Source organism: Salmo trutta, chromosome 14 (genome assembly GCF_901001165.1).
Source record: "Salmo trutta chromosome 14, fSalTru1.1, whole genome shotgun sequence".
In the NCBI taxonomy this organism is placed as follows: domain Eukaryota; kingdom Metazoa; phylum Chordata; class Actinopteri; order Salmoniformes; family Salmonidae; genus Salmo; species Salmo trutta.
The window spans coordinates 78,400,736-78,422,259 of record NC_042970.1 but is presented as its reverse complement, the minus strand read 5'-3'; the positions used below and the strand labels follow the sequence as shown (position 1 = coordinate 78,422,259).

General features: G+C 43.0%; 2 protein-coding genes and 1 long non-coding RNA gene across 3 annotated transcripts in view; 2 read left to right on the top strand and 1 right to left on the bottom strand.

Annotated features, from left to right (window-relative positions):
• Positions 1-3,442, bottom strand: part of LOC115147892 (Kv channel-interacting protein 2-like) — a gene marked incomplete at its 5' end in the record, with an annotated part of 18,439 nt that extends 14,997 nt beyond the window's left edge. The window contains one exon of the mRNA XM_029690152.1: positions 3,343-3,442. Coding sequence (XP_029546012.1) covers positions 3,343-3,442 — 100 coding nt within the window. The remainder of the gene's footprint in view (positions 1-3,342) is intronic.
• LOC115147495 (B-cell receptor CD22-like) lies at positions 2,012-3,037 on the top strand. Its single transcript, XM_029689745.1, has 3 exons — positions 2,012-2,223; positions 2,384-2,638; positions 2,847-3,037. The coding sequence occupies exons 1-3, from the start codon at positions 2,037-2,039 to the stop codon at positions 2,918-2,920; spliced, it is 516 nt and encodes a 171-aa protein (XP_029545605.1). The 5' UTR covers positions 2,012-2,036; the 3' UTR covers positions 2,921-3,037.
• Positions 3,443-4,613: 1,171 nt separating the features above from the next.
• LOC115147513 (uncharacterized) lies at positions 4,614-5,530 on the top strand. Its single transcript, XR_003866374.1, has 2 exons — positions 4,614-5,117; positions 5,298-5,530. It is a non-coding gene; the product is annotated as an uncharacterized LOC115147513 (long non-coding RNA).
• Positions 5,531-21,524: the final 15,994 nt, after the last annotated feature.

Genomic DNA, 21,524 nt, shown 5'->3' with positions numbered 1-21,524 from the left:
ATCGCGCCACGGGATTAAACTGGCTGTTGAGTATGTGGGACGATTTCGTCCCGCCGACCCTAGAGAGGTTAATCTAACCACACTGTCCGATTTCAAAAAGGCTTTACAACGAAAGCAAAACATTAGATTTTTGTTCTGACTACTTTAAGCCTCCTGTTGTGTTCGTTTCATGTTAATTCATTCTGTGTTCCCGGTCCAAAATGACAGTTTTTTTTAAAAACACCCAAAATGTAATGAAAATCATCAAAATGTATTTTGTGTGTTCAGATGCCCTGTGTGGACAAAGTCATGGAACCTTATGACAATCAGATTAAATGAACAACATTTTTAAGAGAGAAAATCGGTTCAATTCCACCGGAACACAGCCGGAGGGTTAAATATGCATCAAAGGGAAAGGAAATGGGGATACCTAGTCAGTTGTACAACTGAATGCTTCAACTGAAATGTGTCTTCCACATTTAACCCAACCCCTACGCAACCACAGAACTGACACTTACTAGCAGTTCCCACTCACTACCAGTCAGTTGACTCACTGTACAAGACCTCTCCTCTTCACTTCACTCTGTACGTACTCTTGACAATATCTTGAAATATAGTTTTGGGTTATTTGATTTTAGTCATAAGTCATATTCTTGAGGGTAATGTATCATTTTACTTCTTGTTATGTTTTGAGCTGTGTTTTCGTTGTTACATCAGGGCCAGTATTCATAAAGTGTCTCAGTGTAGGAGTGTTGATCTACATAGGGATGAGATGATTAACCAGGGTAAAAAAGACATTCACACAAACGTTTGAATCACTGCCACGTGTACTGGCCTGTGTGTGGTTGTGAATGACACAGCAGATTTTTCTGAGGGCCCTTCAGGACCAGACTGATAGGGAGTAGAGTTGACATCTATACTGTGTAGGATGTATGTTTTAACTTTTCTACATCCATAACAACCAGCTCTCTAGACTTTGATACAGATTCCATGGGCCTTATGGGCCTTCACTACAGATGGTCTGTGTGTGTGTGTGTGTGTGTGTGTGTGTGTGTGTGTGTGTGTGTGTGTGTGTGTGAGAGTCACTTGCTGTTTATCCTCACAGCTTGGGGATAGGAGTTATCATTGAACCTGGTGGTCAGTCTTTAGGCTGCTGTACAGCTTGACGGACCGTAGAGGATTGAACATTTAGAGTACCGTGGGAATAAGGAGAATGACGGCACCCTGAGAATCACAGACCTGAGAGAGGAGGATTCAGCATCATATTACTTGTCATTTACAACAGGCTCATGGACATCTGGCTCAGCTGTCACTCTCTCTGTCACAGGTTGTGTATTCTGACATAAAGAGTATAGTTACCACTTCTAATGATTTATTCCATTTTCAATGAGAACCTTGGAATGATGCTGACTGACAGATGCTCTCCATTGTTCTTTCATAACTACAGATCTAAAAGTGACTGGGGGAATGTGGACAACAGGGGAGTATTGGAAGACACTGACCTGTATCACCACCTGTACTCTGACTGACAACCCCACCTACATCTGGTACAAGAACGGACACAAAGTAAAGGAGGACACTTCCAGCCTGTACTCAGACTCCTTTAGTGATGCAGAGATTTACACCAGTTACTCCTGTACTGTAAAAGACCATGAGGATCTCCACTCTCCTGCAGTGTGTGAGTCTGGACTTTTTTATACACATTTCATATGAATACAGTGTTGTTTAAGGTTGTGAGACATATGTACATGTTTCAACGAATATTGATCATTATTCAATAAATAAGTTTTTTTTCACTACTGTAAACTATTCATTTGTTTTTTTACTTTATAAACAACATCAGTGCATAGTACTATATATTGTAATTAAAGATGTATCGATGTATACAAGGTGTTCTATTGTCTTCTTGTATTTCAGGTAAGAAGTGTTGGAGTGTGACTTACACCCATCAGAGTATCTGTGTCTTGAAGGGGTCAAGATTGGACATATCCTGTTCTTATACATATCCCAGTTATCATGAGATCACAACAGCTTTCTGGTTTACTAAATGGTCTGGTATGGATGCTGAAGATCTGAGCTCAGTGCCAGGGTATGAGGGTCATATAGAGTACCTTGGGGATAAGGAGAGTGACTGTACCCTGAGAATCACAGACCTGAGATTGAGTGACTCTGCTGGGTACAGGTTCAGATTCATAACATCTGGAGAAAAGATTGCTGGCTCAACTGTCTCCCTGACTGTCACAGGTAATCTGTCACACATCTCACATCTATTACTGTAATTACCTTATTAAAGGCAGTCATACAGACACAGTAGTGGTATGTGATCGAAAAATTCCAAATCTAGTATTTCACATAAGAGAACATATATAGGAGGATAATAATGATTTGTTTCCTTTTACTCTAGATGTTGTGTTGGAGATGGATCCTACATCTGTGTCAGAGAGGGAGAATGTCACACTGACATGTAGAACCAAATGTACACTGGACCCCATCACAGCCTACAGCTGGTATAAGAATGGACAGCCTATACCAAACAGCAACACCTACTCTCCTGTCTATATCCTATTCTCAGTCAGCAGTGAGGATACAGGCAGATACTCCTGTGCTGTAGAAGGCCATGAGGATCTCCCCTCTGCTGAAGAGACTCTCACTGTCAGATGTAAGTACATGGGGTTTAAATCTTTAGTTTGCTATATTAACATTGTAGTGACAGATATTGGCTCCACATGATACTTGAATTGATCATCTTCAATATGAGGATGGATCTAAAAGTCCTTGTGTGGAAAAGTGCATTTGTGGAAAATGTATATTATATTTATAACTGACCTAATTTGTACTCTTACTAAATCCATTGTCTTTTACATCAGATGGACCAAGGAACACCTCAGTATCAGCCAGTCCTTCTGGTGAAATAGTGGAGGGCAGTTCAGTTGACTATTGAAGGAGTACTCTAATGTAAGTAGTCAAACAGATTTACTAGGTGGAAAAGATCTGGACTATTTCTACTTTGATCTAATTTCTTGTATTTCTTTGGGAATGGTTTGAACTCCTAATGGTGTCTGGAGCTCTACCCTTCTGCCCTATCAGATGCTCAGAAGTCCATACAGCTCGCCCCTATTGGCCAAGGGATTCTTCCTCAAGGGGAGTGCACTGATGGGGTTAAAGGTCAGTGTCTGAGCTCTCTACTGTGAAAGTGGACATTGCTGACAGTGTGTGTGTGTGTCTGTCGGTAAAATCAGACTCTCAATCTCTTCTCCCTCTCCCCACTCATCTTATTTCACCCTCTCTTCCCCCTGCTGTCTCTCACTTCATCTCCCCTCTTTCCCCCATCCTCTCTCTCTCCCTCCCCTCCCTCCCCTCTACCTTTGAGGAGGTGCAGAGATCGTTGCTGCTGGAGAAGTTTACAACAGTGCAGGCTGCTCTCGGCTCCCCTCTCATGACTCCAGTGGTGGTCCTCTCCTCCCCTCAGGACTCCAGTGGTGGTCCTCTCCTCCCCTCAGGACTCCAGTGGTGGACCTCTCCTCCCCTCGGGACTCCAGTGGTAGACCTCTCCTCCTCTCAGGACTACAGTGGTGGACCTCTCCTCCCCTCGGGACTCCAGTGGTGGAACTCTCCTCCCCTCGGGACTCCAGTGGTGGACCTCTCCTCCCCTCGGGACTCCAGTGGTGGACCTCTCCTCCCCTCAGGACTCCAGTGGTGGACCTCTCCTCCCCTCAGGACTGCAGTGGTGGACCTCTCCTCCCCTCAGGACTCCAGTGGTGGACCTCTCCTCCCCTCGGGACTACAGTGGTGGACCTCTCCTCCCCTCAGGACTGCAGTGGTGGACCTCTCCTCCCCTCAGGACTCCAGTGGTGGACCTCTCCTCCTCTCAGGACTCCAGTGGTGGACCTCTCCTCCCCTCAGGACTCCAGTGGTGGACCTCTCCTCCCCACACCCAGTCTGTTGTTTGGTTATTCCACATCTAAATTATACATAATTTAATGTGAGTGTATATACCTACAGCTATAGGTTCTATACTGTCCAAAATAGCACCCTATTCCTACATAGTGCACTACTTTCTACCAGAACCTCATGGTCTTGGTCAACCATAGTGCACTGTGTAGGGGTTAGGGTGCCATCTAGGTCACATTCATAATGCTCTGTTGTTGTAAGGTTGCTGTAATGGATTTATTCTGACCGTGGTCCCCTCCCTTCCTCTCATCCTCAGGTCCCCCTGTCCCTGTCTCTGGGTGGGGTACGTCACCATGGACCTCACTGAGAAACACATGTTGGACCTCTTCAAAACGTATGACCATCATGCCCCATTTCTATCTGTTTTAGTTCAGTATCTGCATCTCTAACTACATGTTAGTTAACAGACACTCTTATCCAGAGCGACTTACAGGACGACTTTCAGAGTTCAACATTCTAATTCTATCTCCCCTCACCTACAGTACAGAACATAGAGAGTATCACAGTTCTACATTCTAATTCTATCTCCCCTCATCTACAGTAAATAACATAGAAATAGAATGTAGAACTCTAATACTCTCTATGTTCTGTCTCTCCCTAGTTGTGGTTATATGTGTGGTGAGATAGAGAGTATCAGAGTTCTCCATGAAAGATTTTGTGCCTTTGTCAACATCAAGAATACCAACATGGCTGCTCGCGCCTTGGAGAGGCTCCAGGTGAGTGGTGGGATGAAACATAATGCTGTCAAATGCATTTAACTATGTGAGATGTGCTTTCAATTATTTAGCATGCACTTTAGGAGATTGTACTTTTGGGAATATGCTATTGGTTCCTTTGTTCTATTGGGACAATGCTATTGGTTCCATTGTACTATTGAGACTAGGCTATTGGTTCCATTGTTCTTTTTTGACTCTGTTATTGGTTACATTGAACTTTTGGGACTATGCTATTGGTTCCATTTAATGTATTTTGACAGTGGCTGCTGTTGTATGTATTTTGACTGTGGCTGCTGTTGTATGTATTTTGACTGTGGATGCTGTTGTATGTATTTTGACTGTGGATGCTGTTTGTCCTACTGTCCAGGGGGTGGAGCTGGAGAGCACCAGACTGGTGATTAGGTACCCAGACCGCTAGGTCCTCTCCTCAGACCTCAACACCTCCTCAGCCTCCCAGTACGCCGCCACAGGGTAAGGACATCCGACTATGTCAAAACATCAACTATAATTTATAAACATATTTAAGCATTTATAATGTTTTATTCTAAATTGTTACTAATCTATGGGCCATGAATTGTACAAAATTACAGACAACTGACAGAAGGTGGGGACGGGATTGTGTTTTCATACTGTTTGTGTCTCTCTCCCAAGCCCAGGAGGATGGCTCCCATCAATCGTGATGAGTGTTTCTTCTGGAGGACCACTGGCTGTCTCTATGGTGACAAATGTCGCATCAAACACAAGCCTGACCATAGAGGAAGAGACAGGAAACCATGGCAACCCTGACCACCCTGACCACCCAGACTAACCTGAACACCCTGAACATCACGCACCGTCCGGATATAACAGAGGGAGGAAGAAGAGGAGGAAGAGGAAGAACAGAATAATGAAAATGAAGATTGAGGAAGAGGGACCGTGTACCTACTTTAAAAGGGAACAGGAAGCTTGGATAGAATGGGGGTGTTGGGTGGTATCACCACTTTTGTAGTCCTCTGACACACAGAACACTGGACGTACAGTATGAGTGTGTGAAGTGTCAATCAAAGTGAAGAGCAGTGCTCCTCTGATTTCCTTTCCCCTCTCCCTCGGCCTGAGCTGTTTTTGAATTGAATTACAATTGAATATAGGGCATGTTCCAGGCAGACTATATTGCAGTCGCCTGCCAGATCTCACAATGCCTGGATAGGTGTTTGTGTTTAAGATATCAGTTAACCCGTGATTCCCGACTGCGCAATCGATAATGTGGCACACAACCATTGGTTGGTGCGCACAGATTGACTGCAATGTAGTCAGCCTGGAACGCCCCCAGTGTCCATGTGGTGTTCTAACATCCACACTAGACCACCTAAACTGAAACAAGTAGTGTGCTACTGTGGATATTAGAACGAGGCCCATATCTTCAGTTCAGTGAATTTATACTGTATATGTATGTTCAGTGGACTAATAATGTATGTTCATTGGACTAATACATTTATGTTCAGTGGACTAATACATGTCTGTTCAGTGGACTAATACATGTCTGTTCAGTGGACTAATACATGTATGTTCAGTGGACTAATACATGTATGTTCAGTGGACTAATACATGTATGTTCAGTGGACTAATACATGTATGTTCAGTGGACTAATACATGTCTGTTCATTGGACTAATACATGTCTGTTCAGTGGACTAATACATGTCTGTTCAGTGGACTAATACATGTCTGTTCAGTGGACTAATACATGTCTGTTCAGTGGACTAATACATGTCTGTTCAGTGGACTAATACATGTATGTTCAGTGGACTAATACATGTCTGTTCAGTGGACTAATACATGTCTGTTCAGTGGACTAATACATGTCTGTTCAGTGGACTAATACATGTCTGTTCAGTGGACTAATACATGTCTGTTCAGTGGACTAATACATGTCTGTTCAGTGGACTAATACATGTATATTCAGTGGACTAATACATGTCTGTTCAGTGGACTAATACATGTATGTTCAGTGGACTAATACATGTATGTTAAGTGGACTAATACATGCATGTTAAGTGGACTAATACAATTGAAGTTGACTAAAGTGACAATATGAGGAGCACAGAATGACTGAGAGCATCAATGTAAAATGACAATCTGTCTGTATCGTCTCAGCATGTGGGGGAGCTGGGTGTACAAATGACTGTTTTATTATGTCAATCAGTTGTATTCATTCATAATAAAATACAGTTTAATCTAATCATATGTAGTGTCATTATTAATGTAATGTCATTATTCAGAAAGGTTATGTATGGTGTTATAAAAACCAAATAAAGTTTTAGCAACAAGTTTGGGGAATGAACACCACCCCCACCAGAACTAGTGTTTCTCAAACCTCTCAGGAGGGACCCATCTATCCCCTCTCCATATTGTAGCCACCAATGAAGAAATACAAGTAGCCGATGACATATAAGACAGACATTTCTTGTAAAGTCCCTCTCTCTCCTCATGAAGATGTTCACACCTTTCTTAAAGCCCTTCACCGACGTGTTGGTTGCCAGGAAGAGGCATCATGAAGACAGGAAGCCAGCACTGCAGCACCTTTCAGCCCCTCAGTACATCTAGTTGCTGTCAACCACAGAACTCACACCCTTCTGTTTCATTCTCTTCTTGGACAGTAAGCTCACCTCCCCTCTCTCTCCTCACGCTGTAAGTACGATGGATGATGTCTATCTTTTCATTATTATTTGTTTCTAGTCATCAAACTTCTGCCAGGCATGACAATTCAAACTTCTGCCAGGCATGGCAATTCAAACTTCTGTTGGGCATGACAATATTTTTATATTGTTGTTTTGTTTGGCTGTTAGCCTAGACATACATAATGTAGACCTACAAACAGATTGTTTGTCTGTTAACCTAGACATACATAATGTTGACCTATTTACAGCGTGTTTGTCTGTTAACCTAGACATACATCATGTAGACCTATTTACAGTGTGTTAGTCTGTTAACCTAGACATACATCATGTAGACCTACATACAGTGTTTGTCTGTTAGCCTTGACATACATAATGTAGACCTACATACAGTGTGTTTGTCCGTTAACTTAGACATACATAATGTAGACCTACATACAGTGTGTTTGTCCGTTAACCTAGACATACATAATGTAGACCTACATACAGTTTGTTTGTCTGTTAGCCTAGTTATACATAATGTAGACCTACATACAGTTTGTTTGTCTGTTAACCTAGACATACATAATGTAGACCTATTTACAGTGTGTTTGTCTGTTAGCCTAGACATACATAATGTAGACCTACATACAGTGTGTTTCTCCGTTAACCTAGACATACATAATGTAGACCTACATACGGTTTGTTTGTCTGTTAACCTAGACATACATAATGTAGACCTACATACGGTTTGTTTGTCTGTTAGCCTAGACATACATAATGTAGACCTACATACAGTGTGTTTGTCCGTTAACCTAGACATACATAATGTAGACCTAAGTACGGTTTGTTTGTCTGTTAACCCAGACATACATAATGTAGACCTACATACAGAATTAGAGTGTGAGTTATGTTTTGCATGTGAATCTCTTTGTAAGATCTCTTTGGATAATGGTTTCATGTATTTTCGGGTTTAATATGTATTTTTAAGTGCAAAAAGATGATGACTTCTGTGACAGCATGGGCAGCATCGTTGAGGGCTATATCCATTTTAAAGTAGTTAATTTCCTCTTCAACTTCCATGAGTTTAATGACGTGGTTTAAAGTATAATACTTTACATGCTGTGTTGAGGACTCTGAGAGCAAAAGATTGCTGTGGAGACTTTCTAGAAAATGGACTAAAGTAAGAGTGAAAATAGAAGTAAGATTGATTGACTGGATGCTTCCTAAGAGCTCAGGAATTAACATGAGACACAGTGATGGTGGGTTGTGTTTAGGAGTAGTATTAACATGAGACACAGTGATGGTGGGTTGTGCTTAGGAGTAGTATTACTATGAGACACAGTGATGGTGGGTTGTGTTTAGGAGTAGTATTAACATGAGACACAGTGATGGTGGGTTGTGCTTAGGAGTAGTATTAACATGAGACACAGTGATGGTGGGTTGTGTTTAGGAGTAATATTAACATGAGACACAGTGATGGTGGGTTGTGTTTAGGAGTAGTATTAACATGAGACACAGTGATGGTGGGTTGTGTTTAGGAGTAGTATTAACATGAGACACAGTGATGGTGGGTTGTGTTTAGGAGTAGTATTAACATGAGACACAGTGATGGTGGGTTGTGTTTAGGAGTGGTATTAACATGAGACACAGTGACGGTGGGTTGTGTTTAGGAGTAGTATTAACATGAGACACAGTGACGGTGGGTTGTGTTTAGGAGTAGTATTAACATGAGACACAGTGATGGTGGGTTGTGTTTAGGAGTAGTATTAACATGAGACACAGTGATGGTGGGTTGTGTTTAGGAGTAGTATTAACATGAGACACAGTGATGGTAGGTTATGTTTAGGAGTAGAATTAACATGAGACACAGTGACAGTGGGTTGTGTTGGTACATTAGACTATATATGGATAACAGGCTACATTAGACTATATATGGATAACAGGCTACATTAGATGATATATGGATAACAGGCTACATTAGACTATATATGGATATCAGGCTACATTAGACTATATATGGATAACAGGCTACATTAGACTATATATGGATAACAGGCTACATTAGACTATATATGGATAACAGGCTACATTAGACAATATATGGATAACAGGCTACATTAGACAATATATGGATAACAGGCTACATTAGACTATATATGGATAACAGGCTACATTAGACTATATATGGATAACAGGTTACATTAGACTATATATAGATAACAGGCTACATTAGACTAGATATGGATAACAGGCTACATTAGACTATATATGGATAACAGGCTACATTAGACTATATATGGATAACAGGTTACATTAGACTATATATAGATAACAGGCTACATTAGACTAGATATGGATAACAGGCTACATTAGACTATATATGGATAACAGGCTACATTAGACTATATATGGATAACAGGCTACATTAGACTTTACAGTATATAGACAGCAGCAGTCAATACAGCAAGCTATGGTGATGATGATACTGATTCCTCTGCTAACTAATGCTACTACCAGTACTGTACACCATGGTCAACAGCCTCGAACTCAGGCCCTGTGTGTAGTTAACCGACCCTCTCTGCCCATTCATCGCCATTTTACCTGTTGTTGTCTTAGCTGATTAGCTGTTGTTGTCTTACCCGTTGTTGTCTTAGCTAGCTCTCCCAATCAACACCTGTGATTGCTTTATGCCTCTCTTTATGTCTCTCTCAAATGTCAATATGCCTTGTATGCTGTTGTTTAGGATAGTTATCATTGTTTTAGTTTACTGCAGAGCCCCTAGTCCGACTCAACGTGCCTCAGATACCTCCTTTGTCCCACCTCTCACACATGCGGTGACCTCACCCAACATAAATAGCGTGTCCAGAGATGCAACCTCTTTATCATCACTCAGTGCCTGGGTTTACCCCACTGTAACCGCACCCCACCATACCCCTGTCTGTACATTATGCCCTGAATCTATTCTACCACACCTAGAAATCTGCTCCTTTTATTCTCTGTCCCCAACGCACTAGACGACCAGTTTTGATAGCCTTTAGCAGTACCCTCATCCTACTCCTCCTCTGTTCCTCGGGGGATGTGGAGGTTAACCCAGGCCCTGCGTGTCCCCAGGCACTCTCATTTCTTGACTTCTGTAACCGAAAAAGCCTTGGTTTCATGCATGTTAACATCAGAAGGCTCCTCCCTAAGTTTGTTTTACTCACTGCTTTAGCACACTCCGCCAACCCTGATGTCATTGCCGTGTCTGAATCCTGGCTTAGGAAGGCCACCAAAAATTCTGAGATTTCCATACCCAACTACAACATTTCCGTCAAGATAGAACTGCCAAAGGGGGAGGAGTTACAATCTACTCCAGAGATAGCCTGCAAAGTTCTGTCATACTTTCCAGGTCTATGCCCAAACAGTTCGAGCTTATAATTTTTTTAATGAATCTCTCCAGAAATAAGTCTCTCACTGTTGCCACCTGTTATAGACCCCCCTCAGCTCCCAGCTGTGCCCTGGACACCATATGTGAATTGATTGCCCCCTATCTATCTTCAGAGTTCATTCTGTTAGGTGACCTAAACTGGGATATGCTTAACACCCCGGCAGTCCTACAATCTAAGCTAGATGCCCTCAATATCACACAAATTATCAAGGAACCCACCAGGTACAACCCTATATCCGTAAACATGGGCACCCTCATAGATATTATCCTGACCAATTTGCCCTCCAAATACACCTCTGCTGTTTTCAATCAGGATCTCAGTGATTACTGCCTCATTGCCTGCATCCGCGGTCAAACGACCACCCCTCATCACTGTCAAACGCTCCCTAAAACACTTCTGCGAGCAGGCCTTTCTAATCGACCAGGCACGGGTATCCTGGAAGGATATTGACCTCATCCCGTCAGTCGAGGATGCCTGGTCATTCTTTAAAAGTAATTTCCTCAGCATCTTAAATAAGCATGCCCCTTTCAAAAAATGTAGAACTAAGAACAGATAAAGCCCTTGGTTCACTCCAGATCTGACTGCTCTTGACCAGCACAAAAACATCCTGTGGCGGACTGCACTAGTATCGAATAGTCCCCACGATATGCACATTTTCATGGAAGTCAGGAACCAATACACGCAGTCAGTCAGGACAGCAAAGACTAGCTTTTTCAAACAGAAATTTGCATCCTGTAGCTCTAACTCAAAAAAGTTTTGGGACACTGTAAAGTCCATGGAGAATAAAAGCACCTCCTCCCAGCTGCCCACTGCACTGGGGCTAGGTAACACTGTCACCACTGATAAAACCACGATAATCGAGAATTTCAATAAGCATTTCTCTATGGCTGGCCATGCTTTCCTCGTGGCTACCCCAACCCCGGCCAACAGCTCCGCACCCCCCGCAGCTACTTGCCCAAGCCTCCCCAGCTTCTCCTACACCCAAATCCAGACAGCAGATGTTCTGAAAAAGCTGCAAAATCTGGACCCGTACAAATCAACTGGGCTAGATAATCTGGACCCTCTCATTCTCAAATTATCCACTGCCATTGTTGCAACCCCTATTACTGGTCTGTTCAACCTCTCTTTCGTATCGTCCGAGATCCCTAAAGATTGGAAAGCTGCCACAGTCATCCCCCTCTTCAAAGGGGGTGACACTCTAGACCCAAACTGTTATAGACCTATATTCATCCTGCCCTGCCTTTCTAAAGTCTTCGAAAGCCTAGTTAATAAACTGAATAAACACTGACCATTTCGAATCCCACCGAACCTTCTCCGCTGTGCAATCTGGTTTCCGAGCTGGTCACGGATGCACCTCAGCCACGCTCAAGGTACTAAACGATATCATAAACGGCATCGATAAAAGACAGTACTGTGCAGCCGTCGTCATCAACCTGGACAAGGCTTTCGACTCTGTCAATCACCATATTCTTATCGGGCAGACTCAACAGCCTTGGTTTCTCAAATGACTGCCTCGCCTGGTTCACCAACTACTTCTCAGACAGAGTTCAGTGTGTCAAATCGGAGGGCCTGTTGTCCGGACCTCTGACAGTCTCTATGGGGGTACCACAGGGTTAAATTCTTGGGCTGACTCTTTTTTCTGTATATATCAACGATGTCGCTCTTGCTGCGGGTGATACCCTGATCCACCTCTACGCAGACGACACCATTCTGTATACATCTGGCCCTTCTTTGGACACTGTGTTAACGAACCTCCAAATGCGCTTCAATGCTATACAACACTCCTTCCGTGGCCTCCAACTGCTCTTAAACACTAGTAAAACTAAATGCATGCTTTTCAACCGTCCGCTGCCCACCCGCCTGACTAGCATCACTACTCTGGACGGTTCTGTCTTAGAATATGTGGACAACTAAAAATACCTAGGTGTCTGGCTAGACTGTAATCTATCACTCCAGTGTTAATTTGCTAAATTGTAATTACTTCGCTACTTTACTGCCTTTCCTCCTCACGCCATTTGCACACACTGTATATAGACTTTCTTTTTTTCTATTGTGTTATTGACTGTACACTTGTTTATTCCATGTGTAACTCTGTTGTTGTTTGTGTCGCACTGCTTTCCTTTATCTTGGCCAGGTCGCAGTTGTAAATGAGAACTTGTTCTCAACTAGCTTACCTGGTTAAATAAAGGTGAAATAAAAATAAATTAAAAAAAGACAAGAGGGAGATATTATGGCAATCCTGGAGTCACTCTGTCTGTCACAGGTACAGTTACATTCAATATACAGTTGAAGTCGGAAGTTTACATACACTTAGGTTGGAATAATTAAAACTCGTTTTTCAACCACTCCACAAATTTATTGTTAACCTGTCTGGGCTAGGGGGCATAACCTGATTTAAACTGGTTACTACTCTTGCCCAGAAATGAGAATATGCATATTATTAGTAGATTTGGATAGAAAACACTCTGAAGTTTCTAAAACTGTTTGAATGGTGTCTGTGAGTATAACATGGCAGGCAAAAACCTGAGAAAATTCCAAGCAGGAAGTGGCCTGTCTGAGAATTTGTAGTTCTTCTTTTGATTCTCTATCGAAACTACAGTATCTGTTGGGTTACGTAGCACTTTCTAAGGCTTCCATTGGCTCTCTAAAGCCTTCAGAAAGTGGATTGAGGCGTCTCCTGTCTCTGGGCAGAGTATAGCTCAGTTTCTCAGTGGTCTGCCTGGTGACAAAGAGATTGGATATGCGTTTTCACGCGACCACGCTGTTTTTTCTTTTCCTCTTTGAATGAATACACTATTGTCCGGTTGGAATATTATCGCTATTTTACGAGAAAAATACCATAAAAATTGATTTTAAACAGCGTTTGACATGCTTCTAAGTACGGTAATGGAACATTTAGAATTTTTTTGTCTCGAAATGCGTTTGCGCGTTACCCTTTGGATAGTGACTTGAACGCACGAACAAAACGGAGGTATTTGGACATAACTATGATTTATTTGGAACAAAAACAACATTTCTTGTGGAAGTAGCAGTCCTGGGAGTGCATTCTGACGAAGATCAGCAAAGGTAATAAAATTTTTCTAATAATAATTCTGAGTTTAGTGTGCCCCGAACTTGGCGGGTGTCAAAATAGCTAGCCGTGATGGCTGAGCTATGTACTCAGAATATTGCAAAATGTGCTTTCGCCAAAAAGCTATTTTAAAATCTGACATAGCGATTGCATAAAGGAGTTCTGTATCTATAATTCTTGAAATAATTGTTATGTATTTTGTCAACGTTTATGATGAGTAATTTAGTAAATTCACCGGAAGTTTTCGGTGGGAATACATTTTCTGAACATCACACGCCAATGTAAAAAGCTGTTTTTTGATATAAATATGAACATGATTGAACAAAACATCCATGTATTGTATAACATAATGTACTAGGAGTGTCAGCTGATGAAGATCATCAAAGGTTAGTGCTTCATTTAGCTGTGTTTTGCCATCACAAAGCCCTAACCTCAATCCTGGAGAAAATTTGTGGGCAGAACTGAAAAAGTGTGTGCGAGCATGGAGGCCTACAAACCTGACTCAGTCACACCAGCTCTGTCAGGAGGAATGGGCCAAAATTCACCCAACTTATTGTGGGAAGCTTGTGGAAGGCTACCCGAAATGTTTGACCCAAGTTTAAATTGTTTAAGGCAATGCTACCAAATACTAATTGAGTGCATGTAAACTTCTGACCCACTGGGAATGTGATGAAAGAAATAAAAGCTGAAATAAATCATTCTCGCAACTATTATTCTGACATTTCACATTCTTAAAATTAAGTGGTGATTCTAACTGACTTAAGACAAGACATTTTTACTAGGATTAAATGGCAGGAATTGTGAAAAACTGAGTTTAAATGTATTTTGCTAAGGTGTATGTAAACTTCCGACTTCAAATCAAATCAAATCAAATCAAATTTATTTATATAGCCCTTCGTACATCAGCTGAAATCTCAAAGTGCTGTACAGAAACCCAGCCTAAAACCCCAAACAGCAAGCAATGCATGTGAAAGAAGCACGGTGGCTGGGAAAAACTCCCTAGGAAAAACTCCTGAGAAAGGCCAAAAACCTAGGAAGAAACCTAGAGAGGAACCAGGCTATGAGGGGTGGCCAGTCCTCTTCTGGCTGTGCCGGGTGGATATTATAACAGAACATGGTCAAGATGTTAAAATGTTCGTAAATGACCAGCATGGTCAAATAATAATAATCATAGTAATTGTCGAGGGTGCAACAAGCACGTCCGGTGAAACAGGTCAGGGTTCCGTAGCCGCAGGCAGAACAGTTGAAACTGGAGCAGCAGCATGGCCAGGTGGACTGGGGACAGCAAGGAGTCATCATGCCAGGTAGTCCTGGGGCATGGTCCTAGGGCTCAGGTCCTCCGAGAGAAAGAAAGAAAGAGAGAAGAGAGAATTAGAGAGAGCATATTTACATTCACACAGGACACCGGATAAGACAAGAGAATACTCCAGATGTAACAGACTGACCCTAGCCCCCCGACACATAAACTACTGCAGCATAAATACTGGAGGCTGAGACAGGAGGGATCAGAAGACACTGTGGCCCCATCCGATGATACCCCCGGACAGGGCCAAACAGGCAGGATATAACCCCACCCACTTTGCCAAAGCACAGCCCCCACACCACTAGAGGGATATCTACAACCACCAACTTACCGTCCGAAGACAAGGCCGAGTATAGCCCACAAAGATCTCCGCCACGGCACAACCCAAGGGGGGGCGCCAACCCAGACAGGAAGACCACGTCAGTGGCTCAACCTACTCAAGTGACACACCCCTCCCATGGACGGCATGGAAGAACACCAGTAAGTCAGTGACTCAGCCCCTGTAAAAGGGTTAGAGGCAGAGAATCCCAGTGGGAAGAGGGGAACCGACAAGGCAGAGACAGCAAGGGCGGTTCGTTGCTCCAGCCTTTCCGTTCACCTTCACACTCCTGGGCCAGACTATACTTAATCATAGGACCTACTGAAGAGATAAGTCTTCAGTAAAGACTTAAAGGTTGAGACTGAGTCTGCGTCTCTCACATGGGTAGGCAGACCATTCCATAAAAATGGAGCTCTATAGGAGAAAGCCCTACCTCCAGCCGTTTGCTTAGAAATTCTAGGGACAATTAGGAGGCCTGCGTCTTGTGACCGTAGCGTACGTGTAGGTATGTACGGCAGGACCAAATCGGAAAGATAGGTAGGAGCAAGTCCATTTAATGCTTTGTAGGTTAGCAGTAAAACCTTGAAATCAGCCCTTGCCTTAACAGGAAGCCAGTGTAGGGAGGCTAGCACTGGAGTAATATGATCAAATTTTTTGGTTTTAGTTAGGATTCTAGCAGCCGTATTTACCACTAACTGAAGTTTGTTTAGTGCTTTATCCGGGTAGCCGGAAAGTAGAGCATTGCAGTAGTCGAGCCTAGAAGTAACAAAAGCATGGATAAATTTTTCTGCGTCATTTTTGGACAGAAAGTTTCTGATTTTTGCAATGTTACGTAGATGGAAAAAAGCTGTCCTTGAAGCAGTCTTGATATGTTCTTCAAAAGAGAGATCAGGGTCCAGAGTAACGCCGAGGTCCTTCACAGTTTTATTTGAGACGACTGTACAACCATCCAGATTAATTGTCAGATTCAACAGAAGATCTCTTTGTTTCTTGGGACCTAGGACAAGCATCTCTGTTTTGTCCGAGTTTAAAAGTAGAACATTTGCAGCCATCCACTTCCTTATGTCTGAAACACAGGCTTCTAGCGAGGGCAATTTTGGGGCTTCACCATGTTTCAACTGCAGTTAAACTGTTGACTTCCATTTAGTTCTGGAAAATTGTCTTGGTTGTATTTATGTCTGTATAACGTAGGATTTCTTCCATCTTTGTACTAGAGTGATAAGTCAGTAATAAAGGGATTTATAGTGATATTGTTTTATCACCTTGGCTACTGTGGGTTATTTCACCTTAGTAGCGTATGGCTTGCTCCTGCTGAGGTAGGCTCTGTTTAACGTTAGCTTCTTACTTCATCCTTCTAGCTGGCTAAGTAATACTAACCAGAGTCCTTCAATGTTACTGCAATAGAAGTCTCTGCTGCAGCTATCCCCCGACCTGACTGACTGACATACAGTATGTATCTATAGGAGACTATTTACCAGCTGTGCACTCATTCTCTGAATTATTTTTTGATTGGGGGATGTCTTTAGACAGTGCGGGATGGTTTTAAAAATTGCATTTTGTCATGCATCTCGCAAACACACTGTTAGCAGAGCAACCTGCGGACTGGGGTAGTTCATTTCACGTCGCCTTCGGCCTGAGCTGTGAGAAGGGGAATTAGCCGTTTGAGAGAATGGTGAATGTGCTGCTAAAAAGGCAAATCAGGGAGGCAGATCTGGGGGACGCAGGAGAACATAACAAACAAACCACTGCTCATAATTCCACTCGTTCACAAAGAGGCAGGCGTGATTAGTCAGATCAAGAATATAAGCGTACTGAGCTTTGACCAACGCTGGGAGCAATATTTAGATGTTGATCCCTAATTAATTTTCTTTATTGTGTACTGTATTTGTATTAGGCTATTATTATTAGTTTTAAATTAGAAAATAATTACGAGCTCCGAACCTTGGTGTTCTCATATGTAGTTATGGCCATGAGCTCATTGGAGGAGTAGACAATGCATATTCTGCATTATTTGTCATTAACTTCTCTTGGGTAGGGGGCAGTATTTTGACGTCCAGATGAAAGGCGTGCCCGTAGAAAACTGCCTGCTACTCAGGCTCAGAAGGTAGGATATGCATATTATTAGTAGATTTGGATAGAAAACACTCGGCAGTTTCTATAACTGTTTGAATGATGTCTGTGAGTATAACAGAACTCATATGGCAGGCAAAAACCTTAGAAAAATCCAACCAGGAAGTGTGGAAATCTGAGGTTGTAGTTTTTCAAGTGATTGCCTATACAGTATACTTAGGGTTCATGTTGCACTTCCTAAGGCTTCCACTAGATGTCAACAGTCTTTAGAACGTTGTTTCATGCTTCTACTGTGAATAGGGAGAGAATAAGATCTCCTGGCAGTAGATGACAGAGAAAATGACATGAGTTCAGTGGCGCGCTCTCATGTGAGAGTTAGCTGAGTTCCTTTTCTTTTTTGAAGACAAAGTAATCGCCCGGTTGGAATATTATGGAAGATTTATGATAAAAACATCCTAATGATTGATGCTATACATCGTTTGACATGTTTCTACAAACATTTACTTTTCGTCGTGACATTTTGCGTGCGCTTCCTGCATTTGGAGTAGTGGACTAAACGTGCGAACAAAAAAGAGGTATTTGGACATAAATGATGGACTTTATCGAACAAAACAACATTTATTGTGGAACTGGGATTCCTGGGAGTGCATTCTGATGAAGATCATCAAAGGTAAGTGAATATTTATAATATTCTTTTAGAGTTTTGTTGACTCCACAAAATGGCGGGTTTGGTTTCGTGTCTGAACGCTGTACTCAGATTATTGCAAGTTTTTTTGAAATCTGACACAGCGGTTGCATTAAGGAGAAGTGTATTTATAATTCTTTGAATAACAGTTTAATATATAATCAACGTTTATGATGAGTATTTCTGTAAATTGATGTGCTCATTCACCGGAAGTTTTGGGAGGCAAAACATTTCTGAACATTACACGCCAATGTAAAATGTGGTTTTTGGATATAAATATGAACTTTATCGAGCAAAACATACATGTATTGTGTAACATGAAGTCCTATGAGTGCCATCTGATGAAGATCATCAAAGGTTAGTGATTAATTTTAGCTGTATTTCTGGTTTTTGTGACGCCTCTCCTTGCTTGGAAAATGGCTGTGTGGTTTTTCTTGTATAGGTGCTGTCCTAACATCATCTAATGCTATGCTTTCGCCGTAAAGCCTTTTTGAAAATTGGACAATGTGGTTGGATTAATGAGAAGTTTATCTTTAAAATGGTGTATAATTCTTCTATGTTTGAGAAATTTGAATTATGAATTATAAAATTAGATTTTTGTTGTTTTGAATTTGGCACCCTGCTATTTCACTGGCTGTTGGCAGTGTGTCCCGCAGGTGAGACGGTAGCGTCCCACATACCCCAGACAGGTTAATGCCTCAACAACAGAAACAGGATGAAGATGTGCAATAAGCTGCTGTGAAATTCAACCGCCCCACTGCTACCACCTGGTGAGCATATTCTGCATTAAGGTCATTCATGTGCTGCTGCTTATTGTAGAACATGTCATCAATAACCAAAACAGTTGACCCCTAGTGACCACTAGTGATGTAATTTCCTAAAACTACCAACCCAACAATGGACATCTCAATACAATTACTATGACATGTCTATAATGAGGGAGTGATGTGATGAGGATTTTGAGGAAATGTTATTCTGTGTTCCAAATGGCACCCTATTCCCTATTTAGTGAGCCCCACAGGCCCTGATCAAAGGTAGTGGACTATACGCAGGACGGGAGGCAGGAATGGACAAATAGCATAACGGGTAAGAAGCAGTTGGAGAGAAGTTTTTAACAGTAGAATGGCAGGTTCTTATAGTAACTGTCCAGTGAAACTCTCACTTTTAAAAGTTAATATTCTGTTAACTCATACCCAAATAATTTTGTTGACTCATCCAATACTCCTATTTGCGGCCAAACTGTTTTCTTTTAACTCACCTAAAACAGACTGTTTCAAAAATGCTTGCTATTGCCTAATAGAATATGATGTCATACTCCTGAGGAAGATGAGCTGTCCAATAAGTGATCTACAGGAGGATGAGCTGTCCGATAAGTGGTCTAGAGGAGGATGAGCTGTCCAATAAGTGATCTAGAGGAGGATGAGCTGGCCAATAAGTGATCTAGAGGAGGATGAGCTGTCCGATAAGTGGTCTAGAGGAGGATGAGCTGGCCTGTAAGTGACCTAGAGGAGGATGAGCTGTCCAATAAGTGATCTAGAGGAGGATGAGCTGTCCAATAAGTGATCTAGAGGAGGATGAGCTGTCCAATAAGTGATCTAGAGGAAGATGAGCTGTCCAATAAGTGACCTAGAGGAGGATGAGCTGTCCAATAAGTGGTCTAGAGGAGGATGAGCTGGCCTGTAAGTGACCTAGAGGAGGATGAGCTGGCCAATAAGTGGTCTAGAGGAGGATGAGCTGGCCAATAAGTGATCTAGAGGAGGATGAGCTGGCCAATAAGTGATCTAGAGGAGGATGAGCTGGCCAATAAGTGATCTAGAGGAGGATGAGCTGGCCAATAAGTGATCTAGAGGAGGAAGAGCTGTCCAATAAGTGATCTAGCGGAGGATGAGCTGGCCTGTAAGTGATCTAGAGGAGGAAGAGCTGTCCAATAAGTGGTCTAGAGGAGGATGAGCTGGCCAATAAGTGATCTAGAGGAGGAAGAGCTGTCCAATAAGTGACCTAGAGGAGGATGAGCTGTCCAATAAGTGGTCTAGAGGAGGATGAGCTGGCCAATAAGTGGTCTAGAGGAGGATGAGCTGGCCAATAAGTGGTCTAGAGGAGGATGAGCTGGCCAATAAGTGGTCTAGAGGAGGATGAGCTGGCCAATAAGTGGTCTAGAGGAGGATGAGCTGGCCAATAAGTTGTCTAGAGGAGGCTGAGCTGTCCAATAAGTGGTCTACTGTAACTATTGTCAGCTAAACAGCCCTCACAGTTAACGTAACTGTAACACAGGATGACAGAACTATTTTACAGGCTGTATTACCAGGCTGCACTACCAGACCCTACCACAGGGGACATAGTATAGACAGGCTGTACTACCAGACCCACCACAGGGGCATAGTATAGACAGGCTGTACTACCAGGCCCACCACAGGGGCATAGTATAGACAGGCTGTACTACCAGACCCACCACAGGGGCATAGTATAGACAGGCTGCACTGCCAGACCCACCACAGGGGCATAGTATAGACAGGCTGTACTACCAGACCCACCACAGGGGCATAGTATAGACAGGCTGCACTGCCAGACCCACCACAGGGGCATAGTATAGACAGGCTGTACTACCAGACCCACCACAGGGGCATAGTATAGACAGGCTGCACTACCAGACCCACCACAGGGGCATAGTATAGACAGGCTGTACTACCAGACACCACCACAGGGGCATAGTATAGACAGGCTGCACTACCAGACCCCAACACAGGGGCATAGTATAGACAGGCTGCACTACCCGACCCCACCACAGGGACATAGTATAGACAGGCTGTACTACCAGACCCCACCACAGGGGGCATAGTATAAACAGGCTGCATTACCAGCCCCCACCACCGGGGTCATAGTATAGACAGGCTGTACTACCAGACCCCACCACCGGGGTCATAGTATAGACAAGCTGCACTACCAGACCCTACCACAGGGGACATAGTATAGACAGGATGCATTACCAGCCCCCACCACTGGGGTCATAGTATAGACAAGCTGCACTACCAGACCCTACCACAGGGGACATAGTATAGACAGGATGCATTTACCAGCCCCCACCACCGGGGTCATAGTATAGACAGGTTGTACTACCAGACCCCACCACAGGGGGCATAGTATAGACAGGCTGTACTACCAGACCCCACCACAGGGGGCATAGTATAGAAAGGCTGCACTACCAGACCCCACCACAGGGGACATGGTATAAACAGGATGCATTACCAGCCCCCACCACCGGGGTCATAGTATAGACAGGTTGTACTACCAGACCCCACCACAGGGGGCATAGTATAAACAGGCTGCATTACCAGCCCCCACCACCGGGGTCATAGTATAGACAGGTGGCA

What these genes read in the sequence shown, in the direction of transcription:
- LOC115147495 (XM_029689745.1), top strand. Translation starts at nt 2,037, where the DNA reads ATGGATGCTGAAGATCTGAGCTCAGTGCCAGGGTATGAGGGTCATATA. An exon ending in TGTCTCCCTGACTGTCACAG is followed by an intron (nt 2,224 to 2,383) that starts GTAATCTGTCAC and finishes CTTTTACTCTAG; the next exon opens with ATGTTGTGTTGGAGATGGAT. An exon ending in AGAGACTCTCACTGTCAGAT is followed by an intron (nt 2,639 to 2,846) that starts GTAAGTACATGG and finishes CTTTTACATCAG; the next exon opens with ATGGACCAAGGAACACCTCA.